General features: G+C 39.3%; 1 protein-coding gene across 1 annotated transcript in view; it reads right to left on the bottom strand.

The window, feature by feature from the left end:
- The window catches only part of LOC115794794 (collagen alpha-1(I) chain), a 31,666-nt gene extending 9,061 nt beyond the window's left edge, over positions 1-22,605 (bottom strand). The window contains exons 1-17 of the mRNA XM_030750441.1: positions 22,424-22,605; positions 18,681-18,765; positions 16,036-16,104; positions 15,729-15,901; positions 13,915-14,058; positions 13,687-13,740; positions 13,505-13,558; positions 10,917-10,970; positions 10,640-10,693; positions 10,096-10,149; positions 9,204-9,257; positions 8,708-8,761; positions 8,394-8,447; positions 7,428-7,472; positions 4,915-4,968; positions 4,774-4,827; positions 3,643-3,696 (exon numbers count right to left, since the gene is read on the bottom strand). Coding sequence (XP_030606301.1) covers positions 3,643-3,696; positions 4,774-4,827; positions 4,915-4,968; positions 7,428-7,472; positions 8,394-8,447; positions 8,708-8,761; positions 9,204-9,257; positions 10,096-10,149; positions 10,640-10,693; positions 10,917-10,970; positions 13,505-13,558; positions 13,687-13,740; positions 13,915-14,058; positions 15,729-15,901; positions 16,036-16,104; positions 18,681-18,765; positions 22,424-22,444 — 1,131 coding nt within the window. The 5' untranslated portion in view covers positions 22,445-22,605. The remainder of the gene's footprint in view (positions 1-3,642; positions 3,697-4,773; positions 4,828-4,914; positions 4,969-7,427; positions 7,473-8,393; positions 8,448-8,707; positions 8,762-9,203; positions 9,258-10,095; positions 10,150-10,639; positions 10,694-10,916; positions 10,971-13,504; positions 13,559-13,686; positions 13,741-13,914; positions 14,059-15,728; positions 15,902-16,035; positions 16,105-18,680; positions 18,766-22,423) is intronic.
- Between the last annotated feature and the right edge of the window lie 508 nt (positions 22,606-23,113).

The raw sequence follows: 23,113 nt of genomic DNA, 5'->3' as shown, positions 1-23,113 counted from the left end.
ATGCAGAGACAAACAGTCACCAAAATAAAACAGGAAACGAGTCACAACTGAATGGGGGGGGGGCAAGATTAACTTAATAACAAGATTAACCGAAACACAAACACAGCGACAAATTCTAAGCCAGACACAGAAACAAAAGGTAAGCAGGAATAAACAGAGATTCAAGGAAGAGCACAAACCAGACTAAAACCAAGAATGGACGTAGAAGAGAACTAAAACCTGAAAATATAAAGAAAGAGAATACAGAACTATAATCAGAAAAGCCTTTTTCCTTTCTGTTTTAATTACTGCAATTCTCTATTTACAGTCAGACAGCCTCAGCTTATCAATCTACAAATCTTAGACTTTTAAATAATTAATCTATTAATTGAGGAAATAACCAACAAATTCCACAATAATGAAAAAAAAATGTCAAAGCACTGTATGGTCAGTTACCACTTTATTAAGCTCCTCATCTCTGTCAACTTCTTCTCCAGATTTTTGAGATATTTAACTCTGGATTAAAGTGTATTAAAGACACATTAAACTAATTTTTCTCTGTTGGATCAGTTAGCTGTAAGCTAAACTGACAGTATGCTATTTGTTTTTATCCTTTAGGACATCCCCTTTTCCTAGTTTCACTTTTAACTTCAGCTTTCCTACAAAAATCATCTGCTGAGATTATCTTTGGGAAATTTTTTGAGTTTTTCTGTATAGTAACAGTTTCATGCTGTTATGTTTCAATAAAAAGCACTTTCTTCACTTCCACATCTGTATTTTCCCTCACTTATAGTTTGCTGATCTATGGATGGTTTCACAACTTAGATCAGCTGAACTGAAAAAGATTAAAATACTAAAAAATAAAACTAACACAACCTTCATTATGATACTGTGGAGAAAAACTGTCCACAGCTGATTGTAAATTCTGTGCATGCAATAAAATATAAAATGATAAACACTCAGCTTTCACTCTTTATCCCATTTCAGAAACATAACTATCTGCATTTCTACTGTAGTTTTGATTTAGTCAACTTCTTTACATTTTAAAAATGTATTTAACCAAATATTCAAACTAGTTTCAGGTCATTCATTTTTAAAATTCATGTGTCATGTCTGGCATTTCCCAGGATTATAAATGAGCTCATATGTAACTGCTTGATGTTTTCCGCTTTCAATTTTAATTTCTTAAATAAAATTGTCCCAAATCAATAAAATCATTATGGGCAATAAAACAGTTCAACTTGTTGATGTCTAACACTATATTTTCACTTCCCTTTAGTATGTCCAAAAAAACCCAAATAAGCAAAATAAAACACTGACATTTAAAGGCTGAATGTAACCATCAAAGTTCCCCTAAGGTTACAGAAACAAGAAATGTCATGCAATATTAGTTTGACAATTACATGGGACTGGCCAAAGAGTGGTAATGAATAAAAATGAAGCACCAGAGGTCGCGATAACCAAACTGTCAGTCCCTGTGACTCAAATTAAAAGTGTTTATGACTCAGGCTTTTTTAATTTCAAGCCAGGAATCCCAGGTGGATGTATCTAGGGTACTTTCTCAGTTGTTTGTTTTTGTTATTGAGAAAACTACTTTGACAAACTGGCCACAAAGAAACTAAAAAAAATTTTTTTTTCCTGATGAATAGTTATCTGTAACTAGTTTACTGATTATCTATGTGGGTTCTCAGTCATCCAGGACATGGTAATCTTGAGTGCTTAAAAAAGAAGGCAACTCACATCTTACCTTAGGCCTCGTTTACAGAACCGTTTTCAGATAAAAACTGTAAAGTTTTGATGCGTTTCAGCCTCCCGTTTACATGAGAACAGCGTGATTCTTTTTGAAAACGGGTTCCAGAGTTCAGCATTTTCGAAACGTTCCGGTCTCCGTTTCAGTGCAAACGGGTGAAAACGCCACTTTTTGAAAATGGGATACTGGCACGTGCGCACTATGGTTGCGGCTCCTATGTCCACAACGCCAACTTGTAGCCTGGCCATCAGAACGACAGCGTTTTCAACATCTTCCATTTCTGTGTAAATGTAGATCATTTTTGAAACATTTCCGTCTGAACGCTTTACTTTTCGAAAACGGTAAAACAACATTGTTTCCACTGAAAACTCTCTCGTGTAAACAAGGCCTTAGCTAAGTTGGGGTTGTGGACCAAAACAGGGAAAGGAGTAACAGCGGACTTCACCAGAAACTGGAGCTCTTTGCATGCAATAACTTTGTCTTGGCTGATGGAACAGCCCAAGAAAGAGTAGCCCTTAGACCACTGCCTCCATTGACAGCAAGTTCACTGCAGTTAGACGGGCCGTCGATGGACTGCAAGTGTGCTAACCCCCCTGGAGCATAATTTCAGCATTACAGAGGTTTTCACACTTTAGCTCATCTCACGACTCACATGATTAATAGTGAGTTAAGAGCCCTCAAAACCACCTCCAAGGGGAAAGCCCCCAATAGTGGTTAAATACCTGGGAATCTGCCAGTTGTTTAAGAACTGAAGAAGCCTCTTGGATGAGAGGTGAAACGTCTTGATGAAGCTAAAGAAGCCCAGTTTCCCATTTTTTTAAGCACTCAAGCCTAGTTGACTGCCCAACAGCTTTTCAGGAGGCAGGACTTACTTCTTATAATAATATGAAACTTGTACATTGTAATTTGAAAGTCATTAGTCTCATTATAATGTAATATCCATCCATCCATTCTCATCTGCTTGTGATGTTCAGGGTTGCTGTCCTGGAGCCTATCCCAGCTGTCACAGGGCAAGAGGCAGGGTACACCCTGTACAGGTCACCAGCCTGTAGCAGGGCTAACACAGAGAGACAGACAACCATTCACACTCACACCTATGGACAATCACCAATTAACCTAACCCCAGTAACTGTGGGAGGAAACCGGAGTACCCGGAAAAACCCATGCAAGCACAGGGAGAACATGCAAACTGCACACAGAAAGGCCTGGGCCAAGGTGATTCAAACCCAGACCTTCTAACTGTGAGGCAGCAGTGCTAACCACAACGCCACATCAATAGAGTTTGGAACTTTTACTTGACTTGTACTCACGATGCACCTCAGCATTCAGAGACTGTAACTTTACATGGTCTTCCACTAAATGGCTGACTTGCTGTGGTTCCTAAATGCTTCCGCTTTGCAGTAATACTGTTTAAATCATGCAGACAAAAGTATCTCTTTTAGCAATGGGGAAATGTGTGTTTGTAAATAAGGAAAAGAACCAAACAAGGAACTGACCTCTGGGAATAAAAGGAAAAACCCAAGATGGAGTTTTGAGTTAACTGATTGGGATTTTCAAAGTTTAAGATTTTGTGTCACTTTGGGATTCCATGATTTGAAAATGCAATCAAAAGTATTTCTTGTGATTTTATCAAAATGCGTGTTTGTTGCCTTTTGTCTGGGTTCTTTTGTTTCAGTGTATTTTCATTTTACTTGCATCCTATGTGTTTTGTCTGTCTGTCTGTCTGTATTTGTCTATTTTGTGCCATTAAAAAAGACTTCAACAAAACAAACGAACTGACCAAATCTTAAAGGTCACTCCAGAATTAAATAAACCAAAAATATCAAATCAAACTGTCACACATTGGTTTACTTCAGGTGTTTGAAGAGTTATGAGGATCTGAATTTTACAATTTGACTTTCCCGATCACTTACCACAGTGCCCACTCTGCCTCGAGGTCCTCTGACTCCATGATCCCCTTTACTCCCCTGTAAAGAATGAGCAGGTTAAAAACAGACACTATAGCCCAATTTGTGACAGGATGACAACAACCTACAAACCTATAAACTTTCATGACTGCAACTTGCACAGTTCACCCTTCAGTATCAAAAATCTATTCAAACATTTAAGCACCATTCAGTAAGCAAACCACCTTTAGGCCAGTCTCTGCTAAGGCAGAGGGATGTAGGACCACATATTTCTGTGATGACAAAAGGAGTCACAAGATGTAGGAAATATTTGCTTGGTTCCCGGTTAATAAAACTATGTGTAATTTTACAACATTTTACAGCACAATATAATATTTCTTTAGTTCACTTATTACCAAAGACCTTTCCTTTTTTAACATGGTGCTCAAGGGTATGTGCTACAAGGGTATGTTCCTGTTAAGGCTACAGTATTATAGAACTACTACAGTCATATAAAAAACTAAGTATACCCTTACTGCTTCAGTAGAGACAAAGAGCCAGGTGCTGCTAATCAAATGCACTTGATTAACTGATCATCAGCAAGTGTGACCACTTCTATAAAAGCTGAAGTTTTTACAGTTGGTGCCACATCTTCCCAGGAGTGGGCATCCCAGCAAATTCCCAGCAAGGTCACTGTAATTCATTCATTTTGTTAGGACAATGGGTCTTACCAGAGTTCCTGCAAAATACTGTCTAGACAAAACTGAATGACTCACATAGAATTCTGCTATTAGTATAAAACAAAGACAAAATGACTTGGAAAATACCACTTAATAAAGACTCATCCAGAACAGTCTGTCTAATCACAACAGCGAGGCAGCAACAAAACCAAAGAAGTTGCAGGAATTCAGCAGTTTGACCCAAACTACTTCTGGTTATTTGGTACTTGAGTAGTTAGAGGGCTGTGTTTTGTTCCTAACTGCAGCAATGACCTGTTCTGAATTTGTAGCTCTGTGTTCTCACATAAAATGACCACTGAGGTTCATGAGTGTAGCAATACTTAGTGCCACTTTGCTAGTGCAGAAAAAAAAATACAGTTTTGCATAAACAGCAACTGTATGTTTATAACTGAGTGTTGTTCTGTCTGTCTGTTGTTACCTTGGCACCAAACAGCCCGGGCTCTCCCATAAACCCTGGGACTCCTATAGGACCCTGAGGAGATAAATGGCAGGAATAAAAGGTTGTAGCTATAGAGTATTGACAGAGTGTTGACAGATTTGTCACTTCTAATCCACTCACATCTTCTCCGGGATCACCACCTCTGCCTGGGAGGCCACTGTAACCTTTATTGCCCTGATGGAGACAGAAGAAGAAAAGAATATAATCAGGCAAAAATACACTGCAGACTATACTGGTCTGGGTTCACTAACGTCAAAAATCAGCAAAAGGTGCTAAATCAAAAATGATTAAAGTCTGCTGAAACTATGAAAACTCAAAAAGTGTCTCAGAACAAGAACAACAGTAATACTACCAGTGTTGTACGTAACACATCATAAAACAAAATCACTGGATGCATGAAGTGTATTAAAGGAAGAAATATTTTAGGTGCTTTTTTTTTTTTTTTTAACAAATTGTGACCAACAAACCTGACTGCCAACACAACTCTTGATTTAAACACTCTGAAAATCAACATAAATGCACAAATGGACCTTAATTGCCAAAAGGCTACAGAAATGCTCTCAAGTAGTAAAAGACCTTTAGACCATTTCCAGTTATTGGGATTCAGTCAAAAGGAAATTAGGTAAACTGTTAATTTACTTTAAGCTAAAACAAAATGATTTATGAGTGGAGCAGTGGTTAGCACTGTTGCTTCTCAGCAAAATGATTTTGGGTTTAAATCAAGCTTTACCCTCCCCTTGCAAACTGTCACTAGATGTTCAGGTTTGCTCTTTGTAAAATAGAAACCACAAGAAACAAATAAGAACCTGTTATCAAGGGCATAATAAGATCCAGTCAATCAAAAAAGGGAAATAAAAGTGAAAAGGACTATTATCATTTCAAAGTGTTGTAACAGGGTCCAGAAAATGGAAATAACTAATCGATTTCTTTTGAATGACTGATAATGATACAGTGATGGGAATTGTTTCAGCTTCAGTCAATCCTAAATGTTTGTTGTTGTCATAAAATTAACAGCACGTCTTGTCTTGTGTGTGAGGCGATTTAAACAAAGACTTTGGTGTTTATTATGTTTTATTCAAATAAATCTGGCAGCAGTGTGCTGTGTACTGATAACCCCTGTACTCACTTTTACTTTTACCTTTCTTTATTGTTTACTTTCACTTTCACTTTAATTATTTACTTTCACTTTTACTTACTACCTTTGGTCTAAAACCCTTCCAGCAATCTTCATCTCAGTTTTGTTGTCCTGGTAATCTGATCTGATACCAACGTTCATGCAGTTCTCAGTTTTCTTCAGTGTTTCAGTGTTGAAGCAGCAGGTTCGGGCAAAAAATTTAGATTTAATTTTAAAACGGTGTCACCAGAAAGGCAGCTTTGGAGTAACCATATCTGTAAATGTAAAAATTGTCTAGAAGAAGTCAGATGGCTGATGTAAGTAACTGAGAACTCTTTGGGAAAGTTCAGAAAATAATTTGTGTGTTTGGGTTTTTGACTTTCCTGCCAAGACAGCTAATAACAAGGCAGCACTTCGAGTCACTACTTTACTTTAATTACATCACTAACAATTTTTCACTTTCTTTTTGTGGCCTTTCATCTTCTCTAGCTTACTTAAATACAGACAGTCTCCTCAAACTAAAAGTTTCAGGGACAGACTTGAAAGCCAGAAATGACTGAGAAAAAAATACCTTCTTTTTTACTAATAGAAAAACATCTTGCCACTAGTGAGATGCTACACTGACTGACTTATAGTATCTGTTTATCATTTGTAATATATGTTAAAATACATTTCCTGTTTTTCGATGTCACACGAGTCAGATGGCAAAGAAGGTCAGATGATACACAGGAAGAGATGACCTGTTCCTGCTTGTGACTGATTGAGAAACAAGTTTGTTTTTGTTGGAATCAAAAACTAATTACAAGAAATAAAGGTCATCAAAGAGTTTCTTGATTATCTCTTTTGATTTCTTTTATCCATATATTCATCCATTTTCTTATGTGCTTATCAAATTCAAAGTCACGGGGAAGCTGGAGTCTATTTCAGCTGCATAGCGAGAGGTGGGGTCCACCCTGGACAGGCCACCAGTCTGTTGCATGGATTTCTTTATCATTAACAAAAAAAACAAACAAACTAATAATAAAACATTCATATCTATATTTTATAGATAGATATGAAACAGATAGAAATGATACAGGTGCCAATCTCTGGGCAGATGTTTAGTTTCTTAGCATACACATTACAAACTGTGAGTTTTACATTTCTGCTCATTTATTTATTACACAAAAAAGAAACAGTATGTTAATTATTGGAGACAGTAGGTTGATTATGTTATCTTTATTCTAAACCACCCTCTGTTTCCAGGTAGTGTGCTAAGCTAAGCTAACCACAGTCCTGATTAACCATTTGTACTCAATAGACAGATGCAATCAGAGTAAAAAAAAAAGTAAAAAAAAAAAAAAGAAAAGAAAAATCATTACAAAATTCCTGGGAAATTTGGCCAAGTGCTCGGCATCAGGGTCATCATGTGGAAACTGAAACGATGACTAGTACCCACACCCACATATATACTCATACACCCAAGTATTTGACCTGAAAGACTGGGGCAAAATTAAAATGCTTCTATTTATGTGTGTACCTTTGGACCGCTCTTTCCGATGGCCCCTGGCTGTCCAGGATAACCCTGAGGAGGATAAACAGGAAATATTCTGCTCAGATTATTAAAAAGAAGAAAAAAATAAATGACTTCAAATATGATGTGAAGAAGAAAATTATGTAAAACTGTTAACTTAGGAAATTTTAGAATATGTCAAAGTAAAAACGGTAAATAAGGCACTATTTACTACAGCCTTCATGTCAGATGCTTGTTTCACTTTAAAAGGAGGAGTCTGATGATGTCATCTGTTGCTACACAGACAGAGCAAGATTAAATAAAGGAAGATTAAACCACAACACATCACAGAGTCACATGATTACTGATATAGTATGCGTCAATATCTGCTGTAATGGAAACCCCAAGAAGAGGGAAACGTGCGTATTGGCAGGTTAATTAAAAATCCACATCAGTCATGAGACTCTCCTGACCCCAGACACGATATATGGAATTATATTTTTGACTCAGTTCTGTGTAATGGGACAATTTGTAAAGCGTGCTTGGAGGACATGTAATATGTTCTGCCCTTTGATTAGATTTAATCAAATTCATGAGAGAAAACTAATTATAGATAGCCTACTCAGCATCTCAGATTGGGTAAACTTGTGGCTGCACAGAGAGAAAAGTTATTATAGGACTTTTATGTTGATAATAACAAGCATGCAAATGCTATTTGCAGCACAGAATTTCTGTTTGCTTCAAAATTATTCTCTGAATAATTCTGCTTTACTGCATGTCTCATGTTGCACTAAAAATCAGAGTCATATAAAGACCATAAATGTCTTTAAAACCTTTCATTTTATTTTCTAAATTATAAAAACAAAACAAAACACATGCCCATGAAGGAAAAGTTATGGAAGACAAATTAGGTCAAAATTCAACCAATCCCACATGTTCAGAGGTTTAGGTAATTTCCATGATCAGTAATAATGATTAAATGATCTGTCTTACAGTGTAGCCTCTCTCGCCAGCATCCCCCGAAAACCCAGGTGCTCCTGTTTGACCCTGTAGTAAAAGAAGAAGAAGCACATTTAGAGAGACGGCAACACAGCCATGACCTCAACTGGCCACTGCTGGTTAGCACAAAAAAGTGCAACAACAGCAAAACATAATGTAGAGCAATATAGAGAATACTGTTTATAATTAGAGTAAGAAATTGGGTCAGATTTTGGCTGTGAGCATTTTAAACCACAATCAAATGTATGCCAGGGGGAATCAAACATTTTCTCTTTTTGAAGAATTTAAGTGTGTTTTTATTTGTGTACCTTTGGTCCATCTCGTCCCTGAGGACCTTGTTTGCCTTTGTCACCAGGAGAGCCCTAAAAACAAGAAACACATTCAGTCAAAGTGCCAAAACAAAGAAACCGCTGGACAGAAGATTCAAAACATATGATTAAAAACTTTATTTGATTGTTAAAAGCATAAAACAAACATGAATCAAACATTGTGTCACATGACTTACGGAAATTAATTATATATTTTTAATGAATATGGATATTGTGTATTCTTCAGTAACATGTAGTGACAAACAAAAAAACCCCAAGCAAACAAGAAAAACTAAAAATATTTTTTCCAGTACTGAGAGCAGACCAGTGAAGTTGGAAATTATCAATACTAAAGCCTTCAATAATTTTCATGATTTTGTCTCAATAAAAATGTCCCTGAACATAACACACAGCTGTGTTTTTGTATTTAGGTGAAGTATAAATGTACATCTAATTATGATGAGGACATAGGTGTTTGTGCGTGTTACTCCTTTACCTTGATACCTTTACCCCCTTTTTGTCCAGGAGGCCCAGCATCACCCCGACGACCCTGAAATAATAGAATGTCATCATTTATGATGAAATGGTTTCTACTGAATGGCTCTATATATATGTGTGTGTGTGTGTGTGTGTGTGTGTGTGTGTGTGTGTGTGTGTGTGTGTGTGTGTGTGTGTGTGTGTGTGTGTGTGTGTGGCATTGTAAACTTAAATCTATAATTGCAGTTCAATTATAATTTAGGGGTCACAAAGTCAGGAACTGACAGAAAAAATCCCCAAACACACCAACAGCCATGTTTATTGCACCATCTGTTTGGTGACAATAACAGCGCCACCCGTCTGCTTGGTGAAGCAACCAAATTTCCAACCAAATGATGAAACAACATCTCAACAGTATGTTGAAGATCACCTGGATTATCTCAGTCTGCAGTGGGAGGTGGTTTCACTTTCACTTCCTGCCTTCGTTTGCTGCATGTGTTTGCTCAGCTTGCTTTGCTTACTTGTTATACTTATGTTACACTGCACAACAGTTGAAATGAAATTATTAAGACTTTTGTTTTTTAAATTTTAGAGCAGTAACAGAAAGACCAGCTGACAGCATCATCTTCAATTTAGGGGCAACTGCATGCTCTTTAACCTACCTCAGTGTACATTAAATAATGTGCCTCACAAAAAAAATAGTCATAATTATCAATAATGATCTTATGATCTATATTATATCTATATACTTTCATTTTTATTATAATCAGTGTGACTTTTACTTGCTTAATGAACTGAAGCAAATGTGTCATAAAAGGTTTGTTTTTATTCAGCTCACTGAAGGAAACATTTAACTGTAGCTGTTAAACTTTCCACCATAGAGAGGCTGAAGGGCAGCTGTGTTTCCTTACAGTCTCACCAGGAGGTCCGACTCCTCCGCGGGGTCCCTCCAATCCCATTTCACCCTGTTGAAGGGAAGAGGCGCCACAATTAATAAAACATTGAGAACTGTTTGAGCCGCTAATGACAAAAAGTCATTAGGCGCTCGCCTTGCAGCCGGAAGGTTGCAGGTTCGAGCCCCTTAAACCACACTTAAACCACACTGCCTAACAGTAGTGCTGGGCTCTGGCTGCCCTGACTGAGTGATCATTTCATTGTGTACCTTGTGTGCACAATGAGTTGATCTCATCCAAACACACAAGGTCTTCAGTCATATCGGTGGAAGAATTGTGACAGTAGTTTATAATATTTATACATAGAAGAAGAAGTATTTATTCAATAGTAATCATCTATCAAGACCCCTCCAACCACATGACTGAGCGTTGGCAATGACAGCAGCCCACTAAGCTGGGAGGGAGATCCAGAGGCTAATGACAGCTCAGGGAACACGATGCATCTGTTTGATGAACTTCTTAGGGTTAGTTTAGGTATAAGTGTGTGTGTGTATGTGTGTACCTTTAGACCCACGTCTCCAGGCTCTCCTGGATCTCCTGAAAGTCCAAGTTCTCCCTGACAGATTCAGTGAATGTGTTTAGAAAATTCCTCATAGATACAGTTACAGCTTCATGAAATTTCAGAGTTTAGAGAAACTATTTTCTATTAGCTTGAAAATTAAAATAAAAATCAGAGTGAAAAGCTTTGATGTTGCACTTACATCTCATAATATTCTAAATGAAATCTAAACACTGCCAATTAACTTTCACTTCAGTGTGGGATGTACTGGTTAACTCACCATGGCTCCAGAAAAACCAGAAGCTCCTTCATCTCCCACAGAACCAGGGTCACCCTGCAAGAGGAGGTCAAAGGTTACAACAGGCAAGGGCCACAGCTTAGTTTTAAAGGGTACAAAAGCTCACATTTATACACATTAAAGCATTGTAAATGTTTTTTAAAATAAATAAATAACAATAATTATATTATAGTTGGGGCAACTTGAGATGTTGCTTCTGCAAAAATAAGATTAAAACTCTACAAAAAAACCCTTTATTATTCTTTTTTCCCCCAGTTTTCACCTTTGTCTTTTCCTTTTTCTATTTTTATTGTCTAAATTTCAACCATTGCCATTTACTCTTAGAAGCTATAAACATTATTTAATTAAGTTTTATTTGAAGAGTTTCCACTTTCATTTTGACTTCGGGATTTTAATAAACCTTCCGCTGTCTGCTTCTACTTTTCTTTTGCTTTTACTTTCTCTTTGTTTGATTGGATTTTGTAGTGTTTAAAGGTCAGTATTTTAGTTTTTTAGTTTTAGTTTCAGTTTCATATTCTTTTTTCTATTTTTACTTTCACTTTATGTTACAATAACAACACTGTCATTACTTGCACAATATCATGTGATTTACATTTATAAGTATAAGCTACTTCAGAGGCTGTGATGTGACTGCAGGAGGCTTGAGTGTGTCACTAGCAGAGGAACTTAACTGTTTCTTTGCTCGCTTTGAGACACCTCAGGACCACCCACCAGGCTGCACCCCACTCACTGTCCAGGAGCATGAGGTACGGCGCGTGCTCCTGGCAGTGAACCCCAGGAAGGCTGCCGGACCAGACGGAGTACCTGGCAAGGTGATCAGAGCGTGTGCCCACCAGCTCACCCTGATTCTCACCAGGATTTTCAACCTCTCCCTGGCCCAAGCAGTCATCCCCCCCTGCCTAAAAACAGCCACAATCATCCCCGTGCCCAAAAGGTCATCTGTCACCAGCCTAAATGATTACCGCCCTGTGGCCCTCACACCGGTAATCATGAAGTGCTTTGAGAGGCTGGTTCTCCAGCACATCAAAGACCATCTGCCCCCCACTTTCGACACCCATCAGTTTGCATATCGTGCAAACAGATCCACAGAGGACGCCATCGCTGTAGCTCTCCACTCTGTGTTGAGCCACTTGGAGCAGCAGCAGAGCTACGCTCGCATGCTCTTTGTTGATTACAGCTCAGCGTTCAACACAATCATCCCGGACATTCTCACCACCAAACTGCACACCCTGGGCCTCCCCCCTCTCACATGTTCCTGGATCAAGGACTTCTTAACCAACCGGCCCCAGACTGTGAGACTTGGCCCCCATCTCTCCTCCACCCGCACACTGAGCACTGGCTCCCCACAGGGCTGTGTGCTGAGCCCCCTCTGGTACTGCCTCTACACCCATGACTGCAGTCCAGCCCACAATAACAACCTCATCGTCAAATTTGCTGACGACACCACAGTGGTCGGACTCATCTCAAGGGGAGATGAGGCAGCTTACAGAGAGGAGGTCCTGAAGTTGACAGCCTGGTGTTCAGAGAACAACCTGGCACTGAACACCATGAAAACCAAAGAGATCATCATCGACTTCAGGAAGCACAGGACTGACCCAGCTCCCCTCTACATCAACGGCGAGCGTGTGGAGAGGGTCCACACCTTCAGGTTTCTTGGTGTCCTCATCTCTGCTGATCTCTCTTGGTCAGATAACATCACAGCTGTTATCAAGAAGGCTCAGCAGCGACTTCACTTCCTGAGGGTCCTCAGGAAGAACAACTTGGACTCAAACCTGCTGCTGACCTTCTACCGCTCATCCATTGAGAGCCTGCTGACGTACTGTATCACAGTATGGTACGGCAGCTGCACTGAGGCAGACAGGGTCAGGCTTCAGAGGGTAGTCAAGACAGCACAAAGAATCGTTGGCTGCCCTCTCCCCTCCCTGATGGACATCTACACCTCCCGCTGCATCAGCAGAGCCAGGAACATCATCAAGGACAGCTCACACCCTGGCTTTGACCTGTTTGACCTGCTGCCCTCTGGCAGGAGCTACAGGTGCATCAAAGCCAGAACAAACAGACTCAAGAACAGTTTCTTCGCCAGAGCAATCACCACCCTGAACTCTCACACTCACCCACCGTAACTGTGCAACACCCACATCTCTGTGCAATATTATATTATTCATACTGAACAATATCTAACATTCCTATATTGTGTAATATCCAGTATTCATTCACTAGTGCAATATTCATTCACCAAGTGCAATATTCATCATCTTCATTATTATATGTATACACTTATTTACTTTTCTTACAATGTACAGATGCACCAATGTATGTATATGTTTTTATACATTCTATTTTTTGTATATTTTATACATTGTTTATTTTCTGTATATTTCTTGATTATACTAGATTATAATATTTTTATTTTTATTTTAGAGAGTTTGATTTTCTGTTGCATGGCACTGAACAGGAGTGGCCCTCCAATCTCATTGTACATCCTGTATAATGACAATAAAGGCATTCTATTCTATTCTATTCTTTGCCTGGTAGTATTAACTGTCAGCGCTTCAACATGATTTACTCACCACTGGTCCGGTTTCTCCCCTTCTTCCCTGAACCCCTTTGGTTCCTTTATAGCCCTAAAACACAAAACACACAAATACTCAGTAATTAATATACTTGAACTTGCAGCTGCTGCTTCAGTCTTACTTTAATCAGGCTTTTTTGTCATAAACAAATATGCAGTAGTAGTTTTTAAGACTCTCACCTCTCTGCCTTGAGGCCCTGGTTTACCAGTTTTACCCTGCAGGCCTCTGGATCCCTGACAGGAAGAGAAAGGGAATCAGATTGTGGAAAAAAAAATGAATTGTAATATGAACAATCCTACATCAATCCCCAGTCCTTTGACAGGCCAAGCAATGTAGGACTGAAGCAAAAGGACCATGAAAGACAAGTGATTACTTTTAGCCAATGAAACAATGCAATGAGTCTCTACCTTTGGCCCTGCGAAGCCAGCAAAGCCAGGCTCACCAGGCTCACAGTCACACTCTGTTGGGCCCTCCTCCCCAAGTGCTGCATCACCCCCCGATTCCTCTGAGGAGTCAGTGTCGGGTCTTGTTGGGGGGTACTCATATGGCACCTAAAACAAAACATTAACAAATATTATCACATCAATTCAATTAAATTTTATTTATATAGCACTAAATCACAACAGTCACCTCAAGGCACTCAATATTGTGAGGTTAAGACCCTACAATCATTACAGAGAAAACCCAACAATCAAAATGACCCCTAATGAGCAAGCACGTGGCTACAGTGGGAAGGAAAAACTCCCTTCTAACAGGAAGAAACCTCCAGGCTCAGGGAGGGGCGTTTATCCCACACTGGAAGTTAACATGTCAGAGCCACCAAAGTCCTCCTAAATCAGCTTCACTACACCCAATGCCCACACCTCCATGGACATAGTATATAGGTATTCTTGATCACATTTTTCTTTGTTATAAGAAATTTAAATAAAGTCTTTAGAATTCTGGGGTGCAATAAGAGAACACCTACATTAACACTGATATCATTATTTGGAACTGCTTAAACTGACAATACATTGTTGTAATAGATGAAAATAAGGAGCAGCTTAACAGGTCTCTGTAGCAGACACTTAAGCACCTCACAGCAGGTGGTTTGTTGGTCTAGGGGGATGATTCTTGCTTTGGGGGTGGGAGACTGAAACATCAAGCCACACTGAAATAAGCCTGACATCACTAGTCCACTTTAAAGTTCTGGTAGGGAACTACTTTTGAGCATCACTGAACCAAAATTTAGAGCCTCTAAGGTTGTTGTGGTTCTGTTTAGAAAATATTGCCCATGACAGAAGACTTTGGGCAGTCAAAAGTCTTTTCAGGCCAGAACAGCTAAGTAGTATCAATCCATCCATCCGTCTGCTCATCTGGGGCTGGGTGTGGAATCAGTACTCTAAGCAGAGAATTACAGAGAACTCAGAACTATCGCTCCGGCCACCTCCTCCAGCTCATCCAGGGGCATGCTGAGGTATTCCCAAGCCAACTACAAGCTATAATCTCTTCAGCAAGTCCTGGGTCTGTCTGGGGGTCTCTTCCTAGAAGGACATGCCCGGAACACCTAACACAGGAGGCATTCTGGTTGAATGTCTGCACCAGCTAAACTGGCTCCTTTTGATATGGAGGAGAAGTGGCTCAGAGTCCCTCACTCATTCCTGCATCTTAAAGCTCTGTTGCAAATTGCCCCATAGCGAGTTGGTGGCCACCACCTGATGAAGCCAATGGAATCACATCGTCTGCAAAAAGCAGGGATATGATCCTGAGCCCTCCAAAGCAGAAATCTTCCACCACTTGGCTACACCTGGAAATTCTGAAAAATTCTGAACAGAATTCGTGACAAAGGGCAGCCCTGACTGAGTCAACACCCAGCATGAATGAGTTCAACTTATTGCCAGCAATGCAGCTCAAACTCTGACTGTGGCTGTACAGGTACCAAATGCCCCTTAACAATGGGCTGGTTACCCTTTACAGTAAGTAGTATAAAGTAGTAAATAGAGCAAAATGGGAGGTACAGTGGGTTAAGCAGAAGACTTTTCCTGTGAGAGCAGGGTTTTGAATGCTGTCTGAACCCAAAAGTCAGAAGTGACTTATGTTTAGCAGATATGAAGCTGTATGTAGGAGGGGCTTAGAACAAAGAAAGAGACACTGCAGAAAAAAGCTAATTTCTTTTAAAACTCTGGCATTTTCTCTGCTCTATGTTTCTGCCTGTTGTTGAGCTGCCCCCAACCATTCCCACCTGCACAATCTCGGTGTCCTCCTTGGCATGTTGAGACTCGGTGGTTGTGATATAGGGAAAGGTGTCCTCGGTGATCATGGTGACTTGGGTGGGGATTGGACCAAAAGTGTCATAGTCCCCCTCCTCAAATATCTCGCCCACACCGTAGATGTGAGTTGGCTCTGGTGGATACTCTTAGGAAACATTATTGAGACATTTAGTTTTGTGACTTTGCAGTTTAACAGTCAGTGGTCCTGGTCTGGAGCCTGGGGAACAGCTAAAGAGTGCTTTCTGGTACAGTTTACACTAATTATGTTACTGGTCTCACCTGGTTGAGGGGAAGCTAAGTTGTCATAGTGGTCAACCACAGAAGACTCTTCATAGGTGTGTTCCTCACCTGAACAGACAGGCAAATAAATGATGAGGTAAGAACTCATTCCGTGTCAGAGTTAACTTGTGTTTCGTTGGGCTAGGGGTATGCTCCTTGCTTCGGGTGTGAGTGGGCTTGGGTTCAGATCCTGGAAGACCCCTCACTTTACAACCAAAAACTCCAGATCATATATTATATTATGAAAGAAGAATTTCTAAAAAAAAAAAAAAAAATTAAAAGACTGCGGTTCTGTAACACTGAACTATAATACAGATGTGATGCCAAAAGATTGCAAAGTTAAATCAGAATCTTTTTAGTTTTTGAAAATAAATGCATTTGTGTTAATTAAATAAATATTAAGTTTTCTGTGATATCTGTTATATTCTTGTTATATGCTTATTTAAATTGCTTTACCTGATGACAGTATTTGCATTAAGTATTAAATGTTACTAATGATTTCTAGAGGTACTTTTTGAAATTACACACTGCTTTTCATAATTAAAACATTCACCACAAGGGGCAGCATTTTGATTTCTCTAATGTTACAGTGTGTAAAATATTCACCACTAGATGTCAGTAGATTGCAGATTGCAGTCAACTGAGTTCTGTTTTCTTGCCCCGCCCAGTTCAAGTGCGTAATCATAGATACGGTGGCTGCTATAGGACAAACATGTTTTAGTCAGCCAAGAGAGATCAAAACACATTCAAATTAGACAGACTGTACCCCATATCAGCTGCAGCCAGCTGTTTTTGTAAACAATACAATTTTGTACACACTATATTTTAACATATTTGAATGATATCAACACTTAGCAATAAATAAGGAGATTAAAAAAATCTAATGGGTAATTAAATATTAAATTTTTGTGGTATTTTACATTTTTACCCCTGAATCAACTCAAAAACTCTGCCCACCCTTCATCTGTTGTGAATGGATTCAGATAGCAAAGTGACTCCAGACTGGATCTACCCCAGAGTTTTTCCCTGTAGCGTAGGCTGTCCGTCCACTGTTTCCCCTCACTTATCAATGCTGGGTGAGATGTGTCAACCTTTATTTACTCTGGAAGAGGCTGTTACACTTTATGAAAGGGGTCAGATACAGGTTGATGAGTCAGCTCACTTCTGTCTGATGACAGGGAGAGTAAGATGAGTTGTTGAGGATATCCTGAACTTTTCTGTTGGTAAGCGCTGCTGTTTTTGCCACTGTTAGCCTCTCTTAGTCACTCTTAGTTAGTGAAACTGCCTTTGAAGTGGGTGTGACATTATTGGACTCTGAAGCTTAGTGAATAAACTCTCAGATGATTTCAGAATCATCTGTTGTTGTTGTTGAGCCAACTCTTGTCAGCTGTCCTGACATGAGAGAAATGTATATTTCATCTGCTGGCAATAAGTAATGGTGACAATACTGGGAATAAATACACATGTTTATGGACAATTTCATGCATCAGAGCCCTGACTTCAGTTCAGGAGATGAGGCTTGAGGTGAGGAGGAAGAGGATGACATTTTATTAAGATGCCAATGGTAATGCCCTTTGCTTCTTTTGGTAAAGGGGACCCCCCTTCTCAGATGATAAAACATAGATATGATATTTCATATCTTGAGTCTGAAGCCACACAAACACCTACAAGTTCTCTTCTCCTCCATCTCTGGTGTAAATGTGACCAGTCTCCAGCCACATTTGTAAAACGTGATTAGTTGGAAGAGAGATGTCCTTACCGGCCACTATATTCAAATATGGTGGTGGGAAAATAGCGGCTTCCACAAACATATTTTTAATGGAGTAATGACAAGTTTATGAGAATGCATCAATTTGTTGGAAGATGTAATTGCACACTAATCTATGTATATCTACTGTATATGTACATATATTTTGAGTACAATGTCTTTTTTCTATTAAATAACCCCCCAAACAAACAAACAAAAACTACTGACAGGTACCTTTAAAGCTATGTGTGTGTAACAGAGTTAAAAATGAACTGTATTATTTGTCATTCATGTTATGTTGAGTATTTGTGAATTTTATCTCACTGAGCTATTTTTAATTTGTCATTGTTTTATTGATTTTGCTCGTGGGTAATGCCTTGTTTGTGTCTCCCGGGCTTCCGTAGCCCTTCCTAGCGTGTGTAGCTTCCCCCCTCCCTCTTCCCCTCACAGTGTTGTTGCGCTGCTGAGGGAGCAGAGTGCATGGAAAAAGGCAGACAGAAGTGGATTAACGTGTTTTTAATCTCTTCTGCATAAAATAAATATCCCAAATCATCTGAGTGAGCTGTCTTCTTCTGTAACCTATACGATCACGGATCAATCCCGTTACACGTGTTTCCTCAAGCATCCTGATTGGTTAAATAAAAGTTGCACCGACTCACGGCGCCCTCTTGTGGTGCAGATTGGTGTTAAATGAAATTAAACGTAAGCCAGCATGGTTTTTTTTTTTTTTTTTTTACATTTTGGTAATGTAATCCTATTTTGTTACTGAATACCAATGATTAAAAAGTTTAAAAATAAATAATGTTCAAGACTAAACAGTTATTGTGTCAGCTGTGAGACAAATAACGTTGTATCTTAGCGTGTAGTTAAATCAGTGTCAGCGTGAGGCAGCCCTGACCCGAGTGGTATCCAGAATATTCCTCCTGGCAGTGAGAAGAGACGACACACAGCATGAACACGAGCAGCCCTGAGAGGAGCGACGCCTGCAGGGGACAAATCAAATACAGCAGATAAACAAACACATTCGGCATAATTTATCATTTCACACAACCTGTATGAATGCTGAATTGTCTATAAAAACTGTTTTCTGGCTGTTTAGTAATAAATCCTGGCACCTGTATGTAAAATTAGTTTTTATTTTGAGTTTTAGGGAAGAAGGAAAGAAGACTGGAGTTAAAGTATTTGCAGTGGTTAATTACACTGTGAACTGTTTATGTCACAATAAACCAATACCAATTACCAATAAAATGTGAAAAAAAAAATGAGCACATATTCCCTTGGAAGTTAGACTACTCTCATCTTTGCTTTTACTAACCTCTGCATTACATTTCAGTTCAGGCTTTTATAATGTCGCTTGTCATACTGCCCTCTTCAGGTAGGCTCAGTAAACTACTGGTAGACCAGATAAAGTTCTGTGGCAGTTTTCATTCTAGCCAAAGGAAGCTTTAAAAGAAAAGCATAAATCCTTAAATCTGACGCTCTTCTAAGTCATTTGTTTATTTCCATGTTATATTTCTTGTACTTATCTATATATATGTAATATGTACTGAACACCCAGAAGACAGTGGAGATTATAGTGGACTTTAGGAAGCACACAGCCCCTCTACCCTCCATCATCCTGACTGGCACCCCCATCACCACAGTGGACTCATTTCGCTTCCTGGGAACTACCATCACCCAGGACCTCAAGTGGGAGCCCACCATCACCACTGTCGTCAAAAAGGCCCAGCAGAGGATGTACTTCCTGCGGCAGTTGAAGAAATTCAACTTGCCAGCAAGGACCATGGTGCAGTTCTATACTGCCATTATTGAGTCCATCCTTACCTCCTCCATCACTGTGTGGTACGCTGGAGCCACCACTAGGGACAAACAGAGACTACAGCGCATTGTGCACTCTGCTGAGAAGGTGATTGGCTGTAACCTCCCATCTCTCCAGGACCTGTACACCTCCAGGACACTGGGGCGTGCAGGTCGGATCACAGCCGACCACTCTCACCCTGGGCACAGACTTTTTGACCCTCTCCCCTCAGGCAGGAGGCTACGGTCCATACGGACCAGAACCTCCCGCCATAAGAACAGTTTCTTCCCCTCTGCTGTTGGACTCATGAACAATAACCCTAAGACTGTTACCACCACCCTCCACAAACGCTGATGACCCTATGTCTATGCACCTGTCTGACTGCACTGATGTACATATTAGTGGAATATAGTCTACATTCTTTTATCTTTAATTAGTCTCTGCACTGTATATTTTGTAATTTTGTAATATTGTGCTATAGTTATAGCTCTAATATCTCTGTATATTTGCAATTTGTATACTTGTATATTGTCTTATAGTTTTTATACTTATTTTTTTTTTTTTTTTTTTCTGTAAGCACGAAGTACCGCAGCAATTTCCTAATGCTGTGAACCTGTTCACCCATATGGCAATAAAAACCTTCTGATTCTGATTCTGATTCTGATGTAGAGCTGTTTAAGGACTGTACCACATTCACATAACTTGATTGGATGTTTTTCACCCATCTGCAAATACTGATTTAACCCACACAGCCAGTATGACTGAAAGATGTTTACCAGGACTTTCACCTTCAGAATATTGCCAAAATACAACCTTTCCTGACTCACCATAGCTGCTCACCTCTAGTAAGATGGATTACTGAAATGCTCTTTTTGATTATTCAAATCTCTGCGGCAGGTTTATTAACTAAAACTCCAGATTTAATGGCGCTACCCTGGCTCCTAATATCCCACATAACTGATTTTAATATACCCTAATTTGTATTTAGAGTCTTCTTTGGCCTAACTCAGTCTTAGATCCTCCACTGCTAAATTGTTGGGCAACCAATACTCCTCATAGAGAAAAATTGGTGATGCAATATCTCAAAATATTTGGGAAGCCAGTCTTGCCAATATGTTTAAGAAACTCTTAAACACATACTTTCATCTTTCCTCTTTCATCCTCATTAAATTTGCAATAATGCATCCCAAACCATCCAAAATCCCAAATGAAAATTATAAGTGAAGCAAGTCCTTTCACTGATGAACCTCCTGACCTCAGAGCAGAATTGGAGGCATCAAGGATGATCAGTGAAGGTGAGCTACACCAAGAAACACCTTTTTTTCTTTGCAGTGTGGCTGCTGAGGGTTTGAGCTGCTGCTGTTTGCATGAGAATTAAACAGACTGAGGTTTCTTTGTCAGGAGGAAAACTGCTGAGCATTTCTCAGACTCATCTGACATTCCTGAAGCTTCACTGTGAGCCTGTAGATCAGTACAAGGAAAAAGCTGCACATTTAACATTTAAGCTGGATGTTGGATTTGAACATGAGGTCATTAAACAGAACAGATGGGGATAAAACGGACCATAACCATAATTTCCAAAGGTACCTTACGAAAATCCACTATGGTTAACTATTGTTTTTATGCAGTAACCATGGTTTTACTATAGTTTTTATGCAGTAACCATGGTTTTACCATGGTTACTGCATAAAAACTATAGTTAACCATAGTGGATTTTCATCTGAAACCTTAGAAATTAATTTTGGAAAAATTAAAACTTCCAAAAGGTCAAATGATTTCAGCCTATCTGGTGTTTAATCTTATTTTATTTGTGTAATATTGATGTAACAAAAACCAGCAAAAAGACCAAAGTTACTTCTCTATCCAGATATTTAAGAACATTTGCCACATTTCTAGAAGGCTCTGCTGGACATACAGTGTCTTTTTAACCTTTGAGGTTAGTTTGTGCATGAATCCAAACAATCCTGGAGAACAGCTGTAACAAGCAGAACAAGCTGAGTTGCCAACCAATAACTGACTTGTAGGACCTCTGGGGCTTTGAGGTAGTGAATGCGTTCACATTTTCATATTTTTTTTCATATTTGTTACAAAGACAGAGAATGCTACAGCACTCTCAGATGTGTGCAAAATGATTAAAATGCAAAGTAGGTTGTTTGTCAAACATTACATCATGGACAGTACAAATTTCCCTTTGGCTTTGTTGTGAATTCTAGAGAAAAATCCCGAGTCAGCAAAGACTCTAAATAAAAAGCGACTGCTTTGTGAATTAAAAAGCTTTCCCAGAACCAAAAAATGCTCATATTTATTCCTCAGAAATGTCTGCTCAGCAAAACGATTCCCACAGAGAGAGCTTATTCAGCAGCTCCCTGCTGTACAGAATAAATGATCAGAACTCCGGGGAGTGTACGAGTGGCACAAAGTTGTCTTTAATGCACTGTAACGGCTTTAAACGACAAATATAGTTTGAACACCTAAAAAATACAATAAAAGTAGTTCAGATCAGTTGTCTGCAGGTCTTGCTGCTTTAGATACCAACTTGAACAAAGAGAGAAACGCTGTATTTTTAATATGGAAATGAAGATGATGTATATTTAAATTTTTGGCAACATCATTTTAAGGTCCAGCTAACAGCCTGAGAAGCACTTCAAAGACTGCCCAAACTGCCAACTAAGGACAGTCAAACTAAAACTTGGCCCTGATTATTTTACTGTGAGCACCTGCTAAATGTCAGCCAACCTTGTTTCTCGTGCTCCACCAAACAAAGGGAAAAAATAAAATCCCACTTAGTATTTTAATAGTTCCCCCAAAACTTGCAGGGCCAAATCCCGATCGTCTCCTCTTACCTTATCACAGGAGGCTCCCATGGTGCTGCACAGTGATTCCCTCCAGACCAGACCTGCAGAGGGTTCTTTAGGGATGCGGATGAGGACAAAAACAGCCTGATTTAGCTTTCCCTGAGCAGTTTCCCTTACAGCATTATCACCCTGATGGTTCCCCCTGTCTCCCCAGGATCCGTCAGGTTCCCAGGCACTGACAGGATCCTCTCCAATTTTTTTTTTTGTTCTTCTCGTCCTCTTTCTGTGCTTCTCACAAGGGTGAGAAATACCTGACACAGAATCTGGCATCAACAGAGAAAGACCAGGACAGAAAGAGAGATGCATGGTTTTTTGGGGGGAAGTTTAGGCAAAGTTAATTTCTGATTTAGAGCTGTAAAAGCTGTTTAAAGATTTGAAATGTTTTTGAAGCTTTTAATAATGTAGATGAAAATTTGCACACTTATTTTTTTCTCATGAGCTAAATAAAAAATTCCTTCCAAATAATCTGCCTAAAAAAAATGTAATTGTCGTGTAACATTCGCTTTATTAAGCTCTGGTGGAAACTTGTCAAATTACTGAACAACACATTCCACCTTCAGAATAAGCTCTGTTATATCAAAAGGGCAAATGTTTGGTAGTTTTAAATACTACACACTTAAAACCATGGTGTCATTTGTAACATTCATAACACAAATAGATTTCATATTTTGAAATGTC

The sequence above is a fragment of the Archocentrus centrarchus genome, chromosome 16, assembly GCF_007364275.1.
Source record: "Archocentrus centrarchus isolate MPI-CPG fArcCen1 chromosome 16, fArcCen1, whole genome shotgun sequence".
NCBI classification, from domain to species: domain Eukaryota; kingdom Metazoa; phylum Chordata; class Actinopteri; order Cichliformes; family Cichlidae; genus Archocentrus; species Archocentrus centrarchus.
The sequence above is the reverse complement of the archived record's forward strand: the minus strand, read 5'-3'. Positions and strand labels throughout refer to the sequence as shown.